The 22,096-nt window shown below is 32.7% G+C and overlaps 1 protein-coding gene across 1 annotated transcript in view; it reads right to left on the reverse strand.

Moving 5' to 3' along the window:
• The window catches only part of STXBP5L (syntaxin binding protein 5L), a 313,084-nt gene that overhangs the window by 128,983 nt on the left and 162,005 nt on the right, over positions 1-22,096 (reverse strand). The window contains exons 10-11 of the mRNA XM_045556950.1: positions 13,635-13,713; positions 10,039-10,193 (exon numbers count right to left, since the gene is read on the reverse strand). Coding sequence (XP_045412906.1) covers positions 10,039-10,193; positions 13,635-13,713 — 234 coding nt within the window. The remainder of the gene's footprint in view (positions 1-10,038; positions 10,194-13,634; positions 13,714-22,096) is intronic.

Below are 22,096 nucleotides of genomic sequence, written 5' to 3' on the forward strand. Positions count from 1 at the left end.
GAGAAGCTACAGAGTCTAGTCATTTTTATGTTTACATATCACATGCATATGAAAGAAAAGCTCAAACACACACACACACACACACACACACACACACACACCCCTGAGGAGGAAGAAGCATGCACTGGTGTTTGGTACTTGGGTATATATCTATATGACAGTATGCAGTCTGTACACTGTTTGCTACTCAAACTGTTCTCAAACTGAGACTTTCTCCCTTCTTCCTTATCTCTTAGAGCTATTTTAAGTTTTTCAACATTATTTCAATATTTTTGGGGGTTTTTGTTTTGTTTTGTGTTTCAGTTTGAAGAATGGTGGGGCTCCACACAACTATAAGGTTATTAAGTATGGAATACCTGATTTCCTTAAGTAATAAATTTGATAATTGACATCTCTGACATTTCACTTTGATACTTTTTTTATTTCAGAATATTATGGGGTTACAAACATTTTGGTTATATATAATGCCTTTGCCTCACCCAACCCAGGGCTACAAGCATTCCCTTCTCCCATACAGTATGCTCCGCATCCCTTAGTTGTAAGTTTACCCACCCGCTCGCCCCCCTCCCACCTGACTGGCACCCAGTGAATATTACTATCGTGTGAGCTCCTTAGTGTTGATCAGTTAGTACCAATTTGATGGTGAGTACATGTGGTGCTTGTTTTTCCAGAGTTGTGATAGATATCTGACTTCAAAGGATAGGCTCCAGGCCGGGCGCGGTGGCTCACACCTGTAATCCTAGCCCTCTAGGAGGCCGAGGCAGGTGGATCGCTCGAGGTCAGGAGTTCGAGACAAGCCTGAGCGAGACCCTGTCTCTACTAAAAATAGGAATAAAAATTATCTATCTAGACAACTAAAAATATATATAGAAAAAATTAGCCGGGCATGGTGGCGCATGCCTGTAGTCCCAGCTACTTGGGAGGCTGAGGCAGTAGGATCGCTTAAGCCTAGGAGTTTGAGGTTGCTGTGAGCTAGGCTGACAACATGGCACTCACTCTAGCCTGGGCAACAAAGTGGGACTCTGTCTCAAAAAAAAAAAAAAAAAGGATGGGCTCCAGCTCTATCCAGGATAATACAAGAGGTGCTAGTTCACCATTGTTTTTTGTAGTTGAGTAGTATTCCATGGTATACATATACCACATTTTATTAATGCACTCATGTATTCATGTTCACTTGGGTTGTTTCCACATACTTGCAATAGTGAATTGTGCTGCCACAACCATTCGAGTATAGATGTCTTTATTATAGAATGTCTTTTTGGGGGGAGGGGGTAGATGCCTAGTAGTGGGATTGCTGTATCAAATGGTATTTCTATTTTTAGGTTTCCGAAATATCTCCAAATTACTTTCCACAGGGGTTGTACTAATTTGCCGTCCCACCAGCAGTGTAAGAGTGTTCCAATCTCTCCACATCCATGCCAGAATTTGTTGTTTTGGGACTTTTTGATAAAGGCCATTCTCACCGGAATTAGTTGATAACTCATCGTGGTTTTGATTTGCACATGATTAGAGATGTTGAGCACTTTTTTATATGTTTGCTGGCCATTATTCTGTCTTCTTTTGAAAAGTTTCTGTTCATGTCCTTTGGCCATTTATTAATGGGGTTGCTTGATTTTTTTCTTGTTAATTTTCTTAAGTTCTATATAGATTCTTGTTACCAGCCCTTTATTGGATATTTAGTATGCAAATATTTTCTCCCATTCTGTAGGTTGTCTATTTGCTCTAATGATAGTTTCCTTGGCTGTGCAGAAGCTTTTTAATTTGATCAGGTCCCAGTTATTTATTTTTATTGCTGCTGTGATTGCTTTGGGGATCTTCTACATAAATTCTTTGCCTAGGCCAATATCTATAAGAGTTTTTCGAACACTTTCTTCTAGAATTCTAAGGTTTCATGCCTTAGGTTTAAGTCTGTTATCCATCTTGAGTTGATTTTTGTGAGAGGTGAGGATCCAGTTTTCCCAGCACCATTTATTGAACAGAGATTCTTTTCCCCAATATATATTTTTCTCTGCTTTGTCAAAGATTAGATGACAATATGAAGATGGTTTTGTATCGGAGTTCTCAGTCCTGTTCCAAAGGTCTGTATCTCCTTTCTTGTGCCAGTACCATGCTGTTTTGGTAACTACAGCCTTGTAGTAAAGCTTGAAGTCTGGTATATTGATGCCTCCTAATTGTTCTGTTTCCTTAAGATTGCTTTGGCTATACGAGGTCTTCTCTGGTTCCATAAGAAATATAGAATTATGTTTTCTAAATCTGTAAAGAATGATGATGGTACTTTGATAGGGATTGTATTAATTCTTTAGATCACTTTACGTAGTATAGGCATTTTAACAATATTGATTTTGCCAATCCATGAGCATGGTAGGGTTTTCCATCTGTTTACATCTTCTACAATTTCTTTACTCAGTAACAAAATAGGCATAGATGGGACATACCTTAAAATAATTAAAGCCATATAGGATAAATGCACAGCCAATATCATACTGAACAAGGAAAAATTGAAAGCATTCTTTCTTAGAATTGGAACCAGACAAGGTTGCCCCCTATCTCCACTTCTATCAAACCTAGTGCTAGAAGTCCTTGTCAGAGCAATCAGACAAGAGAGGGGAATTAAGGATGTCCAAATGGGGGCAGAAGACGTCAAACTCTCACTGTTTGCTGGTGATATGATATTATATCTAGAAAATCCAAGGATTCAACCAACAGACTCCTGGAATTGATAAATGAATTCAGGAAAGTCTCAGGATACAAATATAATGCACACAAATCAGTGGCATTCATATATACCAGTAATAGTCAAGCTGAAAATCAAATCAAAGATGAAACACCATTTACAATAGTATCAGAGAAAATTAAATATTTAGGAATATATTTAACGAAGGAGGTAAGAGACATATATAAGGAGAACCACGAAACACTGAGAAAAGAAATTGTAGAAGATGTAAACAGATGGAAGACACTTCTTGCTTTGCTCTTTTATTCTGAAGGTACATTCTCATTCTTTCCAATGCATGTTTTGACTTGTGATTATTTTTCAAAATTTTTAGAGCAATTTTTGTGAAACCATAGAGAAGTCAAAAATTCACGTTATTTTCAAATATGAGTTCCATCGTGGAAACAATGCAGCACAGAGAACTCAAAAAATCAATCAAGTGTTTGAGAAGGATGTGACTAATGAACACACAGTACATTGATGGTTTGAGAAATTCCATTCTTGTGATTTTATTTTTTTTATTATTATTATTATTTTTTATATTATCCATTTATTTTATTTTATTTTTTTTTCAGCTCATCATGGGAGTACATAAGTTTAGGTCATATACATTGTCCATGTCCCATCCATCCCCCCGAGTCAGAGTCCCAAGCGCGTCCGTTCTCATTCTCCAGACAGTGCGCCTGGCACTCATCATGTAGTCATACCTCCATCCCCTCCCCCCCCACCTCCCCGGGTCTGCACCTTCAAGCATGACCATGCCCCAGAGGGTGTGCAACGCACTCGTCATGTAGGCATACACCCATCCCCTCCCCCCATCCCCCATCCCAGTCTGATATCCAATTGGTATCATTCCCCGATGTACATTTAGGTGATGATCAGGGAAACCAGTTTTCTGGTGAGTACATGTGATGCTTGTTTTTCCATTCTTTGGATACTTCACTTAGTATAATGGGTTCCAGCTCTCTCCAGGAGAACCAAAGAGATGTCGTATCATCGTTATTTCTTATAGCTGAGTAGTACTCCATGGTATACATATACCACAATTTACTAATCCATTCGTGGATTGATGGGCACTTGGGTTGTTTCCACATCTTTGCCATTGTGAATTGTGCTGCTATAAACATTCGGGTACAGGTGTCTTTGTTAAAGAATGACTTTTGTTCTTCTGGGTATATGCCCAATAATGGGATTGCTGGATCAAATGGTAGGTCTACTTGAATCTGTTTAAGGTATCTCCATATTGCTTTCCACAGGGGTTGCACTAGTTTGCATTCCCACCAGCAGTGTATGAGTGTTCCTGTCTCTCCGCATCCACGCCAACATGTGTTGTTTTGGGATTTTTTGATAAAGGCCATTCTCACCGGAGTTAAGTGGTATCTCATTGTGGTTTTGATTTGCATTTCCCTGATGATTAGGGATGTTGAGTATTTTTTGATACGTTTTTTGGCCATTCTTATGTCTTCTTTTGAAAAATTTCTATTCATGTCCTTTGCCCACTTTTTGATAGGATTGTTTGATTTTTTCTTGCTGATTTTCCTGAGTTCTAAATAGATTCTTGTTATCAGTCTTTTATCTGATGTGTAGTATGCGAAAATTTTTTCCCATTCTGTAGGCTGTCTGTCTATTTTCATGACTGTTTCTTTGGCTGTGCAGAAGCTTTTTAATTTAATCAGGTCCCAGTCGTTTATTTTTGTTGTTGCTGTGATTGCCTTAGGGGTTTTCTTCATAAATTCTTTGCCTAGACCAATGTCTGTGAGAGTCTTTCCTACATTTTCTTCTGGAATTCTAATCGTTTCCCATTTAAGGTTTAAATCTGTTATCCACCGTGATTTGATTTTTGTGAGAGGTGAAATCTGTGGGTCCTGTTTCAGTCTTCTACATGTGGCTATCCAGTTTTCTCAGCACCATTTATTGAATAGGGACTCTTGTCCCCAGAGTATGTTTTTGTCTATTTTGTCAAAGATTAGATGGTTATATGAGGATGGTTTTATATTTGGGTTTTCTGTTCTGTTCCACTGGTCTGTGTCCCTGCCCTTGTGCCAATACCAAGCAGTTTTAAGAACCACAGCTTTGTAGTATAGTTTGAAGCTAAACAACCTTCTCCTGAATAACAATTTTGTAAAGGAAGAAATTAAGTCAGAAATCAAAACATTCTTTGAATTAAATGACAAAGGTGATACAACTTATCAAAATCTATGGGATGCAGCTAAAGCAGTCCTGAGAGGAAAATTCATTTCCATAAATGCCTATTTCAAAAAGACAGACAACTTACAAATAGACAACTTAATGAATAGACTCAAAGAGCTGGAGAAAGAAGAACAGACTGACCCCAAACCCAGCAGAAGGCGAGAAATTATTAAGATCAAATCAGAATTAAATGAAAAAGACAACAAAAATACTATAAGGGAAATTAATAAAACAAAAAGTTGGTTCTTTGAAAAGATAAATAATATAGACACACCACTGGCTAGACTAACCAAGAGCAGAAAAGAAAAATCTTTAATAACTTCCATCAGGAACATGAAAGGAGAAATCACAACTGAAGCCACAGAGATACATGACATTATCTATGAATGTTACATTCTTGTGATTTTAATCCTCAAAACGAGCTACGTGGGTGACCTGAGACCAACGTGGGTAATGATGAGCTGAAAGCTGTAGTGGAAGTGAATCCATCTCACCCTATGTGTGAATTAGCAGCAAGTTACTGCTCCAACAATACTGGACCATTTGAAACAAATGGGCAAGATAAAGAATCTGGCTAGATGGGTTCTGCATGAATTAAACAAGCATTGGAAGAGAAATCATCTCTAAGCTTGCCTTTCTTTGCTGTCACAACATAAAGGTGCACCATTTCTACACTGTATTGTTATGTCTAATGAAAAATGGATTCTTTTTGATAATCACAAGCATTTGGGACAATGGTTAGATAAAGATGAAGTGCTGAAACATAGTCCAAAACCGAATATTCATCAAAAAAAAGCTACTTGTGTCAATTTGGTTGTCCAGTGCTGGTATTACCTACCACAGCTTCATGAAACCTGGTCAATCAAATACAGTGGAAGTCTACTGCAACCAATTGGATGAAATGATAAGGATACTTGCAATTAAGCAGCTGAGATTGGTCAATAAAGACAGGCCAATTCTCTTGTAAGACGACATGTTGCAAAAAACAATGCTGCTCAAACTACAGAAGTTGGACTTGGAAACTCTCTGTCATCCATCATATTCACCAGACCTTGCACTAATTGACTACCATTTCTAGGCTTTGGACCACTTCTTGCAAGGAAAAATATTCAATTCTCAACAAGCTATGGAAAACACCTTTCAAGATTTCATCACCATTCACTCTCCAGGCTTCTTTGCTGCTGGTATAACCAAGCTACTGTTAAGATGGCAAAACTGTGTGGATAGTTTAGGTACATACTTTGATTAATTGTACTGACTGAGATATGATAAACTAAACTTTTGATTCAAACCATACATTTCATATTTAATGACCTAATAGTTATTTCTTCTTTGTCATCTCTCCTCCCTAGAAAAGTCATTGGTTAGGAAGCAATTACTACAAAAATAAAATGGCTGAGACACTGGCATGAATTAGCTAAAATCATAAATGGATAAATTATCATTTTAATTAATTACATCTATTTTAGATTATTGTTTCTTTATAAATAACACAAACTGGCAGCAGAAGTTTCACCTTTGTAGAAGTACCTTATGTACTGCTATGACCGGTGAATAAAGAGATTTCCTGAGGAGTCAGTGTTAAGTTCAAGTCTATGTGTATTATTTACTAAAACTTTTATCTTGGTCAGGTTAGTTAAATTCTTTGATCTTTAGTTTATTTACCCATTGAAATGGCACAATAATAACTACCTTAGACTGTTGTGAAGATTAGATGAAACAATGAATATGAAGATGTTTAATGCAAAGCCTGGCATATAGAAGGTGCTCTATAGATGACAACCGTATTACTTCCTTTATTAGATTGGTCTGTTTCTGAGCAGGCTGGGTCTTTTAACCCTAGCCCCCTACAGGGTGAAAAGCTCTATCATAAATAATACTTCTCTGAATAGAAATTTATTATTTATGGGGCTTGGAGATGACTAGATACAGTTAAATCTAGATGTTAAACTAACAAATTCTGATTATAGTCTGTTAATTACTCTGGGTAATATTAACCCTTGAGATAAGAGAATTAAAGCATTTGTGTTCTCTGAGAGATGAGTTGAATTGTCAGATATCAAAAATGATTCAGAAATATTAAAAATTGTTAATAAATTTTGTTTTGTTTAACATATGTATAACAGATCTCTATGTAGCTGTAAAGAAGATTGAAGTTTTCTATTTACTAAAACAAAATCATAATTTTAATATATTGTTAAGTGAAAAAAGTATGACATAGAACAGTATATAGAGTATGCTGTCATTTGTACAAAAAAGATAATATATATAAATGAGTATGGAAATCCATAGATCATTTTGGGGAGAATATGTAAAAAACTTAGTAACATTCATTGCTGGTTGATGGTCAGTGAGAAACTTTTCATTATATACTGTTGTGTATTGTAGTTTTTTTTCTCATGTATTACTGTTTTAATAGTTAAAAACACATTTAAGTACAGTCATGTGCTGCTTAACAATGGGGATATATTCTGAGAAATGCATTGTTAGGGGATGTCATCATTGTGCAAACATCATAGAGTATACACAAACCTAGGTGGTATAGCCTACTGCACACCTAGGCTATATGGTATGGCCTATTATACCTAGGCTATAACCTGTTACCTGTACAGCATGTTACTGTACTAAATACTGGAGGCAACTGTAACACAATGGTAAATATTTGTGTATCTAAACATAGAAAACATACAGTAAAAATTCTATATAAGAGATAAAAATGGTACACCTGTATAGAGCAGCTCCATTATAATCTCATGAGACCACCATCTTATATGGGGGCTGTCATTGACTGAAATATCATTATGCAGTGCATGACTATAGTTAAGAAAACACATTTATATTAATATTTTACTGAGTAAAGTTAAACTACTCCTAGCCTCTGACAAATGAAAACTTCTGTTCTCATTACCACTTTTCTGAAAAACAAAGATTTATATTAATATATGTGGCTTGGAAGTGAATAGGAATGGTTACTGTGCATTTATACTTTATTGAACATTATTAGAAATTGTCCTAACTTTTCTATTGATGTACAGAAATTTATATACACACAGACATATGGAGTTTGATGTTTGCACTCACAAATTTTCAGTTTCTATTGTTGATACATCTTCTTCCTCAAGGCTTTTAACAGGAGGCACTTTCCTAAGCTCAGCTTTTGGTCCTCTGTTCTTTCTGTTCTTTCTTCCTATATTCTTTCATCATTCATTTTCATAACTCCAAAGAACATTTATTTTTTATAATTCATAAATAAATATTATAAGATCTTTTATGTCTCTTTTTCTGTTCTCTAAACAACTCTGCTGACTCACAATCAGACTTACTTTTCTTTCTTTACAAAAATTGCTATTATTGTGTGGGTGTATGAAACCACTATTATTAAAATATGTAGCTATCTTTGAATCATCTATCATGTCGCTCCCTAATTCAGTGGGTTTTCCTTATTCCATTCCTTCAGACAGTACTCTGTTTCAGGCCTTGATCATTTTAAATCTACGTTATTGCAAAAGCCCCCTAGCTGGAACCTGGAATTTCAGATTTCAGTGTCTCTCTCTTTAAACCCACATATTCCTTTTGGGTAAATCTTATTAAAATCACTACTTTCTCTTGTCTTAATATTTCCTTAAAATTCCTCTGTAGCTCCTTATTTTGAAACACCTCTAAATTTTTCTCTAAATTTTGATCTCATCCTAGCAAACCTCACAATTTCTGAAACGTTCACTAAATATCCTTTTCAAGACTTACCTAAATCTTACTTTTTCTGTGAAACTTTGCATGAATATTTCAGTCATTGACAATTTAACTAGCTTATATATTGATACATTATTTATACTCTGAACCATATAACTCAGCACTTAATTAATGTCTTATATTATTTAAACTTAAGTCATAGTTATCTCACTCATCTGACCACATTTTATGCAACTTGACATCAGAAATCATTTTCATACTTCATCTGTATGCTCAACAAGTCCTTTATTACTGAGGCTATAGAAGCATTCAATAAATATTTGTTAGTTAATTAACAACACAGGTAAATTGTCCCTCGTAACTCTGGAAGTAAAGTGCTACAATGATTGTTATTTCATATCAATTTATCCCATGTTTTAAATATCCAACTAAATAATTTAAGATAAATTATATTTAATAATAAAACTCATAACATATATGTATCTTTATAGTTTATAAAGTATGTTCACTTAACCTTCCAATAATCATGTGGGGACAACATTATTATTGTTTTTCTACAAGTGATAAATAAAATTCATAAATGTAAAGTGACTTGCCCAAGGTCACATAGCTATTAATAGTAAGTGGCAGAGCTAAATTATAACATCAAATATTCTATCCCCAAGTCCAATGCTATTTCCCTTATATTTATATGTTCCCTCTTGAAAATGTAGTAATATATTTACATATTCTATGTTGTAATCATAAACTCATATTTCCTTTTTATGTTTCAACTTTCTCACTTTTTAGATTTCATTAAAATATTTCTTCATTATTATATTTCATTATACAATTTGCATATAATTTTAGACTAGTTTTTATGTTTACAAAGTCTTTATATTTGGGATGATAAAATACAAGCATCTCTCCTCCTGAAGGCCATTCTAATTATTCTCAAAGTTGAAATAAATCACTAACCACACATCAGCAATCCTAGAGTAATTAGAGGTGTTGCATCTGAAGCAAAGCCAGATGTGAAACAGATGCAGCACCACCAGAGTTACAGATCACTGATATCAGGTAAGTGCTTTAACTTTGATTGGCTTTGGGATGGGATGGGTGGAGCTGGTCTAGGAGAAGCTATTAGGAGACCTCAGTTTCCCCAAGTGATTTCACCCCAAACCCCTATCGGACCCTCCCAGCTCAGCTTCCACCATCCTAATCAAAGTTTAAAGCACTTACCTGATATTAGAACCTGAAATGCCAGGACTGCTGCACTACATCTGTCTTACTTCCAGTTTGTCAAGTAGTACAATTGCAGAACCTGCTCCAGCACCTGTAGCTCACAGTGTTATATCACAATGGACGTCGGCTGCCAAAACTGAAAATATTTTACCTTAATTTTGTTAGGAACTTATTTCAACAATTATTTTTTCAACATTAATAGTTTCATTTTAGTTACTTACCATTTGGATATGGTGTTTCACATAAAGTTAGAAATTCAACAATAGGATGATCCATTTCAAGTACTGTAATTGCTTTTCCATGCATGATGGTTAAACTTGGTCTTCTGCAAGCTTTGTCATAGGACAGCCCACCAGAGAATATTATGAATGGTTCACTACACAGGAAAAAAAAGTTAGTGAGACTGAGGAGGTCCTTTAAGATGACACAAAGTCACATGACTGAACATATAAAGAACAAGTTTGATTATACATAATGTCATTTGACAAAAAGTAAAAGGCTTTCCTGGCCCCAAATTTCTCAATCAACAAACTATTATTCTACCATTTTCCTTTTTCTAGATGTACATTCTCACCATTACAATTACTAATGGATCAGTCTAAAGATATTGCAGTGGGGTTGGGGAAACGCAGTGAGGTTGGAAGGAGGTGGAGATGCTCACTGACTCTCAAAAAAACATCTTCACCTAAATTAGTTAGTTAGTCCCCACAGTCTAAATCATATTAGACAATTAGTCTATGCTAGAATATCGGATCAACAAGTTGGCATGTGGGACGTGAAATGTGACAGTGGAAAGCTCAGAATGGCAGAGAGCAACATGAAAATCCTAGACAATGGTGTTTCTGTTGAAAAAAAAGTTATGATAAAAAGATGGAGAAAAATAATATGTAAGGAAAAAATAGTTCATCAAAGATAAATAGCCTTCTTGGTTTTACTAATACTTATGGCCAGCCAGCTCTATTTATGTTGCTCAACTAACGTCAAACAAAATTTTTATGGTCTATTAGTTTGCAAGATACAATTAGATAGTAAGGTGAAGTTGAGATGACTATAAAATATAGCTATATGAAACAGATTCACAATTTTTCATTTTTCTTTTCTCAAACCAATGCCTATATATCTCTAGTATATGTACACAAAAGAAAATAATGTGTTGATATGAAGTATTTTCAAGAAGTAAATACCAAAGTGAAAATATTTTTCTCCAAAAATTTTTTTTTAAAAAGAACTAGAGACTTTTAAAAAAAACTTTCAGAATATTACAGGGCTACAAATGTTTTGGTTACATAAATTGCTTTTGTACCATTTGAGTCAAAGTTATAAGTATGTTCATCCTCCAAGTAGTGTGCATTGTACTCATTAGGTGTGAATTTACCCATCCCCTCCCCTCTCCTCCCATTTGCTTGGTTTCTAGAAAATGTTATTGCCATATGTGCACATAAGTGTTGATTCATTAGTTCCAATTTAATATTGACTAATGTGGTGTTTGTTTTTCCATTCTTGTGATACTTCACTTAGAAGAATGGTCTCCAGAACTAGAGACTTTTATTGTATCAAATTTCTCTATATTTTAAAAAGCATTTCTAATATAGTTCTTTTAAAAGAGTATGAGTTTTTGTACCTTTGTTGCTTAGCTTTGTAAAAAAAAAAATCCCATACTTGGAGAATGTAGTAATATCTTTTCATAAATATTAATATTCAAATATTCATATTTGAATAATTTGAGTAGTTGAATAATTTTAACAATGTGGAAGAATGATGACAATAATAATAGCAATTTCTATTTCCTAAGAAACCCACTATGTTCCTTCATTAAACTGAGGACACTTCATGCCTTATCCATTATTTCATTTAATCCTCATGAGCATCATAGTAAGATAGATATTGTTGATTAGAAAACTAAAGTTTAAAAGAGTTAATTAAAATTTTCAAGGTCACATAGCTGTCTTACTCTAAAGTGAATAATTTTGTTAAATTTATTTTTATTTATTTATTTATTTTTATTTCAGGTGGGAGTGGGTAAACTCACAACAAAAGCAAATTATTTTGATCATTATTTTACACTGTCCTGACTTGAGTTCCTGATTTCTAAAGAGACCTTCTCATCACTTTCATTCCTTACTCCCTTTTCCTGGAACTAACCTACCATCTTTAAGTTCCATCTCAGGCATCTCTCCTTTCCCAAGAAGAATTTCACTGATCTCTTCTCAGCTCTCCTCCCCATTCCCTTCAAGTCTGGATAAGATGCCCTTTTTTGTGCTCCTCTATAGCATGTAACTGTGAAAGTATCTTAAATGCTGTATAGAATCCACTAGTTTATGGCCTTGCCTCTGTTACTAGAACATAACAAATTCAAAAGCAGGCAGTAATCTCATTTCAGAACACCAAACAAATTGCACAGTGCATGGTATATGGTAATAATCTAATAAATTTTATTCTGATTATTGCTATTAAATTGAATATTGTTGAGAACCTCATACAAATATATTTGGAGCAATACAACAGATATCATTAAAGTCCATGTACATGTACTTTATTATGGAAAAACCTCTCAGGCCTTCACGTGAATCTATTCTCATTTTAGAAGTCTGGCTTTCAAGTTTCTTAGTCTATAGAAAACAAAAGACTGAATACCAGTATATAACAAAATGCAAATTATAAGAAGTCCTGGTAGCCCAACATTGAAGGAGAGAGAAAAAAATTTTAAAAGCAATTACACAAGTGAAAAGGAAAAATAAACCAAAATATCACAAACTGTTAGGAATAGTTAATATAGTACCCTGCACCTCAATAATCCTTGAAGTGCAACACTATATAACAAGTAATATAAATAATATTGAACTTAAAGACTCAAGCAATGTTTAAATTATAAATAATGTTTTAAGAAAGAAAAATATATATAATTTATATTTCCATTCACAGTGATTAAATTTGAAACCTTTTAATACTTTAGTTATAATGGTATAAAACTGTGGTCATTTTTACTAATTAATGCATAGTAACATTAGACTAGGCTAAAGAGATATTAATATATTTAAAGTAGCGGGTTAAAAATGACCATAATTTTATACTTTTAAACTTTAGAAGAGCAGACATAAACAAACATTTAATATACCTGTGATACTAACAAAATATTCTAATATGAGCAAAAATTAATATAAAGTAGGATTATCCAATTTAGAGTAAAATAAACTTAATGTTTAGGCAAGATTTATTATGTTAATTCTAAATGAGAATATTGCCACTAATAATTATTCCAAGTAAAAGGAACATTGTTAATGTACAGGATGTGGCTACTATGAATACAAGATAATATTTTATTAAATATTATTATTTTCTTTAGTTTTCTATATCTTAAAATTTAGTACTTTTGTTATGCCAATATACATGACTTTATCTTTCCTATTAACTATAATCTTTGCAACTTCAGAATATAAGCTCCTAAAGTACAGAGACTTGGTTATGTATTTAATTCTTTTATATGCAATACCAATAGTCACATAGCTTCTGCTTAATCAATACTGCTACCTGTAATGTGCATGGCCAAAAAAGTCCTCTATTGTTAAAATTAATATATATAATACTTATCTAAATACTCATTAAGAATTTTAAAATAATTAACACTTGTTATTTGTAATATTCATAATAATAATCATCATAGATATGCCTACTGAGCAACAAAAAGTTATTAATGTACAGGTTTCAGTTACTATATTTATAATTATGGAAAATTTAAATAATATATTAACATTGAAGGTTATCTGCCTTTCTTGTCTCTATTTCTTACCTCTCTATTCCCTAAAGTAAAAATGCATACCTGTTTCTGCAGGTCTTGTATTCTACTTTAAGAATTGGTTTACAAGATTCAGATTTTCTTCCCTCTTTTTGACTTTTTCCTAAGGAAAGAGAAAGATTTTATTAAATATAATTTAAATTCTACTCATCTATAAGAATTAAAAAAAAATTTGACTAAAGGAATATAAAGAAAAAGGAATAATGTAATTATGTTTGTCATAATAGGATAAACACATGCCTATGTGTCCTAATATTTTTATTGAATTTATAAACAATTTCTAGAGTCCTAACAATTGACTGCTATACAACCAATAAAGTTATCTGTAAAATTATTCAACTTTAATTGCTCTACATTCTCCACATATAAATCTACTTTCATATAAAGTTATTTCAATTATTTAAGCTTGAAGATAAAATAAATGGCTTTAGAATTGAAGTCACATACATATACACACTTATCTGCATAATGAAATGTATTACTGTTGCTATGGTATGAATGTGCCCTGCAAAAGTTCATGTGTTGGAATCTTAATTACCAATTCAACAGTGTTGAAAGGAGGGACCTTTAAGAGATGATTAGGTCATAAGGGCTCTACCCTCATGATTGAATTAATGCTATTATTGTAAAAGTGGGTCAGTTATCACAAGAGTTGGTTCATGATAAAAGGATGGTTTTGTCCCCCTTCCCTCTCTTGAATGGTCTCTCACCATGTGAAATCTTCTGCCATGTTATACACCACAAGAAGGCCCTTATCAGATGTGGTCCCTCAATCGTGGAATTTCCTGCCTCCAGACTCATGAACCAAATAAACTTCTACTGTTTATAAATTATCCAGTCAGTGGTATTCAGTTAAACAGCATGAAACAGACTTAGATAACTATGAATGTTCATACAAGGCTCAATATTTTATCTATAATACTTGCAAACCCCTTTCGTGTGTAGAAAAACTTGCCATTTAAAGCATGTGATGGACTACCATCATTCCATTTTCATCAAATTCAGTTACAGAAAAGCCTATTAGATAATGATCACAGATAATACATTCCATGATCTTTAAAAATAAATTTAATGATGTATTATATCTGCATAAAATAAAAATAATAGTCTCTTATAAAGGAAGAGTTATGCTGTTTAGACCCCATGAGATTTTAAAGAAGAAAACAAAAAGAGAAGGAAATAGAAGTAAAACCACCTCCACACATACCATGCTTATCTTTCTAGTTATGCTTTTGGTTTAATTTTATGTCTTATTTTCATAAAACTGACATGATTTTGAAAATGCTACATTTATTTCTATTTTATTTTTTGTAAGTATCCTTACATATTCCTATATTACCACAGTTATTTATAAACACACACACCTATTATGTACAGAGAAGTTTACATGCATATGTTTAAAATTTCAGATTAGCTTCAGAATGGCAGAGGCAAATCCAAATAGGATATCAAGATAGTTTTATTCAATTTGTTTAAAGGGCAAGGAATCAGCAAACAACAAAGTATTATCTGTTCCATGGCATGCTTTTTCGAATTGCCTTTTCTTTCTTTTACCCTATGTCAATTAGAGAAGTAACCAATAGCATAAAATTGGTCATAATCATTCACACTGTAAAAAAATAGATATCTCTAGCATGTATAAAATAAAACTGCTGACATTGCATTAGATCATCATGCCTTATATAAAGAAAGCTTTTGCTCAAGGAATTACTCTGAACGGTTATCTTAAGATTGAGGAAGAGATGGTTGGAGATTACTGGTTTTAGTAATAAATTGGGAATAGAGATGCCTTAAAGAAGTGACACAGCCAGGGAGCGACCCATTCCCTGCAGTTTATGAGCCTTTACCATCCAGTGCCTCTCTAACTTGCCAAACCATTAATTGGATAAAATAGTTTATTTGTAGTTATTTGTATATACGAAAGCATTTTTCAATCAATATACATCAGTGTCATCAACTGATTTTAGTGGAAAAGAACAACTACATAATTAATTGATTAGTTAATGTTTTACTTCAATTTCCAAGTCCAACAATTTACTTTTGGGTAAGGATTTTTCTCTTTTGATTATATTCATTATCAGTAATTGAAACATGTTTGTATCATGTTGTATATATTAATAACAACATTAACAACAATTACATTTATTGCTATTTCTATTGTTTAGAATACTATAATGAATTATAAGGTATAAAGAAATAACTAAACTCCAGAGGCTTAAAATTCACTAGATTAAACAAAATATAAAAATGATAATATAACATACCATAACTAAATGAGTGATAGACATAAAGTATTGTAGAAGTTGAGATTAAACTGTGCTTTTATGGATAGGTCAATTTGGCTAGATTAAAGGATTTATGGAGGATAATAGTAGAAATAATGTTGATGAGGTACAAAAGAACCAATCAATGGCAATCTATACAATTCATTTGCAGTAGAGACAATGGAGAGTTATTGGAAGCTTTGAAGTTGGGGAGAGGTGTATGTAAAGCATGTTTCATAAATATTAATATAACTTCATATAATGGAGCAATTTTGAGGATGTAAGAGACTGATGCAGGAAAAACAAGTAAGAGATTATTGCAAAAGCAAAACAAGAATGAAGGAAAATGAAAAGTCTCAAAGAAGGGTGGCATATCAATTACACCAACATATGCATAATGAATGTACTAGAAGAGGAGCAGTGAAAGGAACAGAAAAATATTTTTAAAATAATGGCTGAAATTTTCCTAAATTTGGTAAAAATATTATCTACACATTTAAGAAGTTTGGTGAACTCCAAATAGGACAAAACAAAGAAATCTACACCTAGACACATCAGAGTAAAAATATTAAAAGCCAAAAAGAATATCTTGAAAGCAGCAGAGAAAAATGACTCATTGTTTGTAAGAGCACCCTAAGACTCACAGCTAACTTTGAGAAAGAATGGAGGCCAGAAGGCAGTGGAATGTGGAATGACACAAAGTACTGGGAAAAACAAAAACAAAACCTGTCAAGCAAGTATCTTACACTAAGCAAAATTATCTTTTAAAAATAAAGGTGAAATAAAGACATTTCCAAATAAACAAAAACTGAGATAATTTGTTGCTCACAGAGCTATCTTACAAAAAATACTAAGGAAGTTCTTCATACTGAAAGAAAGTGACCCCAGACACTGGTGTGAATCCATACAAAGAATAGAGTATGAGTAAAGGTAACCACACATTAATAGATAATTATAAAAGACAGTATAATTACAAATATTGTCCAATCATCACTTAACTGATTAAAAATTAATTTTGTAAAACAATATGTATATAATTGTATTGTGGGATCTATGATATATTTTCCAATAACAACATAAATGAGGTGGGTAGGCAAAAAATTAGAACAAGGAAAAGACACCAATTGGTAATTTGAATCCACAGGAACAAGGAAGAGAACCACAAATAACAAGTAAAAATGCTAATGTCACAAATTATACACACACACATATATACTTGCTTTACTTTTTGTCAACTTCTTTAAAAGACATACAATTATATAAGGTAATAATTATAACAATGGATTGTTGAGCTTATAGCACACATAGATATAACATGTATAACAATAATAGGACAAAAGGGGAGAAAAGGGAATAGAGTTACGGGAGTAACATTTCTATATCACACTGAAATTCAGTTAGTATAGTAATAAAAGTGTGTATTAATATATAGTATATAGTAAATATAAATCTAAATATAGATCTGAAGTAGACTCTGATAAATTAGTATATATTACATGGTAAGCCATAAGGCATTCCCTAAGAAAACAACTCAAAAGAGTGAAAAATTCATTAAAGGAATTAAAATGTCACACTAGAAAATATTCATTTAGTGTAAAAAAAAAGTAAAGGAAATCTAAAGAAATAAAAATGGAATGAGACATAGAAAACATATCAATGATAACATTAAATGTGAATGGATTAAACAAGCAAATCAAAAGGAAGAGATGCAATGACTAGATAAAAACAAAAAGATAATATCCAACTATATGTTGTTTACAGGCAACCTGCTTTAGATCAAAGATACAAATAAGCTGAAAGAAAATAATGGAAAGGGATATAACATGAAAATGGCAACCATAAGAAAACTTTAATGGCTATACTAATATCTGACTGAATAGCAAGTGGGTTAAAGAAGAAACCAAAAATATTTTGAGAAGAATGAAATGAAAATACAACATACCAAAGCATCTGAGATGTAGCTTAAGCAGTGCTGGGAGGTTAATTTATAGCTATAAGCAGCTTCATAAGAAAAAAATCTCAAATCAATAATTGTCCATGTTAAGACACAGAAGAACAAACTAAACCAAAACCAAACAGAAACAATGAAATAATAAAGATTATTGCAGAACCTACTGAAGTATAGAAGAGAAAAATAATATAGAAAAACAATCTAAAAGTTGATTCTTTGAACACAGATAAATGGAAACACATCCTATAATTGTGGATTGGAAGAATTAATATTATTAAAATGTCCATGTTATCCAAAGTGATCTACAGATTCAGTCAAATCTCTCTCAAAGTCCCAATGGAATACTTTGTGGAAATAGAAAAAAATTTCTAAAATTCATATGGAGCTACAAATGACCCTCAATAGCCCAAGCAATCTTAGCAAGAAAACAATGCTGGAGGCATCACACTTCTGATTTCAAAATATGTTACGAAACAAAAGTGGTACTGCATCAAACTAAAAAGCTTCTTTCTGCACAGGAAAGAAACAATAGAGTAAAAAGGCAACCTATGGAATGAGAAAAGTATTTGCATACCTTATATCTGATAAGGGTTTGATAAGTAAATTATATAAGGATTTCAAACAACCCAATAGCAAGAGCCCAAATAACCCAATTAAAAAATGGGCAAAAGACCTGAATAGACATATCTCAAAGATGACATACAATGGGTCAACAAGTATATGAAAAGGTGTTTAACATCACTAATCATCAGGAAATTACAAATCAAAACCACAGTATCACCTACCTGTTAGAATGGTTATTATCAAAAAGACAAAAGATGAGTATTGGCAAGGATAAAAGGGAACCCTTAAGCATTTGTTCATCAGAATGTAAACTGGTATAGCCATTATGAAAAACAGTATGATGGTTCCTCAAAAAAATTTAAAATAGGACTTTCATGTGATCCAGCAATCCCACTTCTTGCTATATAGCCAAAGGAAATGAAATCCTTATCTCTAAGAGATAGTTCATTGCAACATTATTCACAATAACAAAGATATGGAAACAACATAAATGTTTGTCAACAGATGAATAGATCACAAAAATGTGACACAGACAGAGAGAAATATTATTCAGTTTTTAAAAAGAAGAAAATCCTGCCATTCATGACAACATGAATGAACCTCAGGGATATTATGCTAACTGAAATAATCCATACACAGACAGATATCACATGATCTCACTTACATGTGGAAATGAAAATAAATCCATAGAAACAGAAAGTAGAATGGTGGTTGCCAGGTGTTGGGGAAGGGGAAAAAGGGAAAATGTTGGTCAAAAGGTATAAAATTTCAGTTATGCAACATGAATAGGCTCTGGAGGTCTAATGCACAACAATGTAACTATAGTAAATAATACTGTAATGTATATTTCAAATTTGCTGAGAGGGTAGGTCTTAAGCATTCTCAGGATAAAAAAAAGAATAAAAGACACAATTATGTGAGGTGATGGATATATTAATTCATATGAAAATACTGAGTTGTAGATCTTAAACATATACAATTTTTATTTGTCTCTTATACCTCAATAAAGCTGAAAAAAGAAAGTTGGTTCTTTGAAAAGGAAAAGAAAATTCACAAACCTTTAGCTAGGCTGATCAAGAAAAAAAAAAAGAGATTCAAATTACTATAACCAAGAGTAAAAAAGGGGTCATCACTACTTACCTAAAAGAATTAAAAAGATTTTAATGGAGTACTATCAATAAAAATATTCTAACAAATTAGATAACATGGGCAAAATGGACAAATTCCTAGAAAGACACAAACTATCATAACTGACTTAAGAAGAATTATAAAATATGAATAGACCTATAATGAGTAATGAAATGAATTAGCAATGGAAAAAACTTCTCACAAAAAATAGCCCAGGCCAAGATGGCTTCACTGTTGAATTCTACCACAGATTGGAAGAATTAGTACCAATCCTTCACAAACTCTCCAAAAAATAGAACAGGAATAAACACTTCCCAACTCATTCCATAAGGCCACCATCCATTCCATGAGATCTCTATTACCCTTCTGTGAAGACAAGGCAGAAATATCACAATAAATGAGATTTTTCTCATGAAAGCAAGTATGTTTTAATATCAGAAAAAATCAATTAATGTAGTGACATCATATCAATAAAGGACAAAAATACATGATTATCTCAAAAGATACAGAAAAAGTATTTGATAGAGTCTAACATAATTTCATGATTAAAAAACAAAACTCAATAAACAAAGAAAAGAAGGAAAATTCCTCAACTTGATAAGGGCCAGTCAAAAACCCAGAGCTATTATAACATAAATGGTAAAAGAAAAAAAGCTTTCTCTCTATATTCAAGAACAAGAAAATAATTCTGCTCTTGCCACTTATATCCAACACTGCACTTGAAATTTTAGCTATAGCAATTATGCAAAAAAAAAATTAAATGGCATTCAGACCATAGAGAAAAAAGGAAAACTATCTTTATTTGCAGATGACATGATTTTCTATATAGAAATCCTTAAGGAATCTACTAAACTATTATAAATAAAAATGTCAGAAAGTTGCAAAGTATAAAATCAATATATAAAAATCAATAGTATTCATACCTATATGGTAGCAATAAACAATCTAAAAAGGAAGTAAAGAAAAGACTATTTATCATAGCATCAAAAAGAATAAAATAGGAATAAATTTAACAAAAAATGCAACATTTATATGCTGAAAAACATGTTGAAATAAATTAAAGACCACAATAAATGAAGAGATGCCCCATGTTCATGAATCAAAAAACTTAATATTGTTGAAACGACAATGCTTTTCAAATTAATGTACAAATTCAATGCAATCCCTATCAAATATCTTAGCTGCCTTTAATCGAAATTGACAAGCCAATCCTAAAATTCATATGCAAATGTAAGAAACCTAGAATATTCTGAATATCTTAAAGAAAAACAAAAGAGTTAGAAGATTCACACTTACTTATTTCAAATCATACTGAAAAGCAACAGAAATGAAGATAATGTGATTGAAATAAGGACAGACATATAAGCCAACTAGATAAAATGAAGAATCCAGAAATAAGCTCTTACATTTATGGTAAACTGGTTTTCAACAACGGTGCTATGACAGTTCAATGGGGGCAAAATAATCTTTTCAGTAAATGATTGAGGGACAATTGGGTACCCACATACAAAAGAATGGAATTGAACTCCTAACACACAAATATAAAAATTATTATCCAAAATGGATAACAGTGATAGTTTGACCTCTTCTGCCCCCATTTGTATAGCCTTGATTTCCTTCCTTGTCTGATTGCTCTGGCAAGAACTTCCAGCAATATGTTGAATAGAAGTAGAGATAGTGGGCAACCTAGTCTGGTTCCAGTTCTAAGTAGGAATGCTTTCAATTTTTCCCTGTTCAGTATGATGTTGGCTGTGGGTTTGTCATAGATGGCTTTAATGATGTTGAGGTAGGTCCCATCTATGCCTATTTTGTTAAGAGTTCTTATAAAAGAATTTTGTCAAATGCTTTCTGTGTGTCTACTGAGAGGAACACATGGACTTTGTTCTTTCTTTTATTTATATGGTCTTTGCTGATGATATGATATTATATCTAGAAAGCCCCAAAGATTCAACCAAGAGACTCTTGGGATTGATAAATGAATTCAGCAAAGTCTCAGACTACAAAATCAATGCACATAAATTAGTAGCTTTTATAACAGTCAAGCCAAGAAGTAAATTGAAGATGCAATATCCTTTACAATAGCACCAAAGGGAATAAAATATTTAGGAATATATTTAACTAAGGAGGTGAGAGACCTATATAGGGAGAACTACAAAACACTGAAAAAAGAAATTGCAGAGGATATTAACAGATGAAAAACCATACCATGCTCATGGTTTGGTAGAATCAATATTGTTAAAATGTCTATACTACCCAAAGTGATCCATAGATTCAATGCAATCCCTATTAAAATACCAACATCATTTTTCACAGATATAGAAAAAATAATTCTATGTTTCAAACGGAACCAGAGAAGACCCCCATATAACCAAAGCAACCTTAAGCAAAAAGAAAAAATTGGCAGGCATCAATCTACCAGACTTCAAGCTATACTACAAAGCTATAGTAACCAAAATAGCATGGTACTGGCACAAAAACAGAGACATAGACTGATGGAACAGGACTGAGAACCCAAATACAAAACCATCTGCATATGTCATCTGACCTTTGACAAAGCAGACAAAAACATACACTGGGGA

This window comes from Lemur catta, chromosome 1 (genome assembly GCF_020740605.2).
Source record: "Lemur catta isolate mLemCat1 chromosome 1, mLemCat1.pri, whole genome shotgun sequence".
Taxonomy (NCBI): Eukaryota; Metazoa; Chordata; class Mammalia; order Primates; family Lemuridae; genus Lemur; species Lemur catta.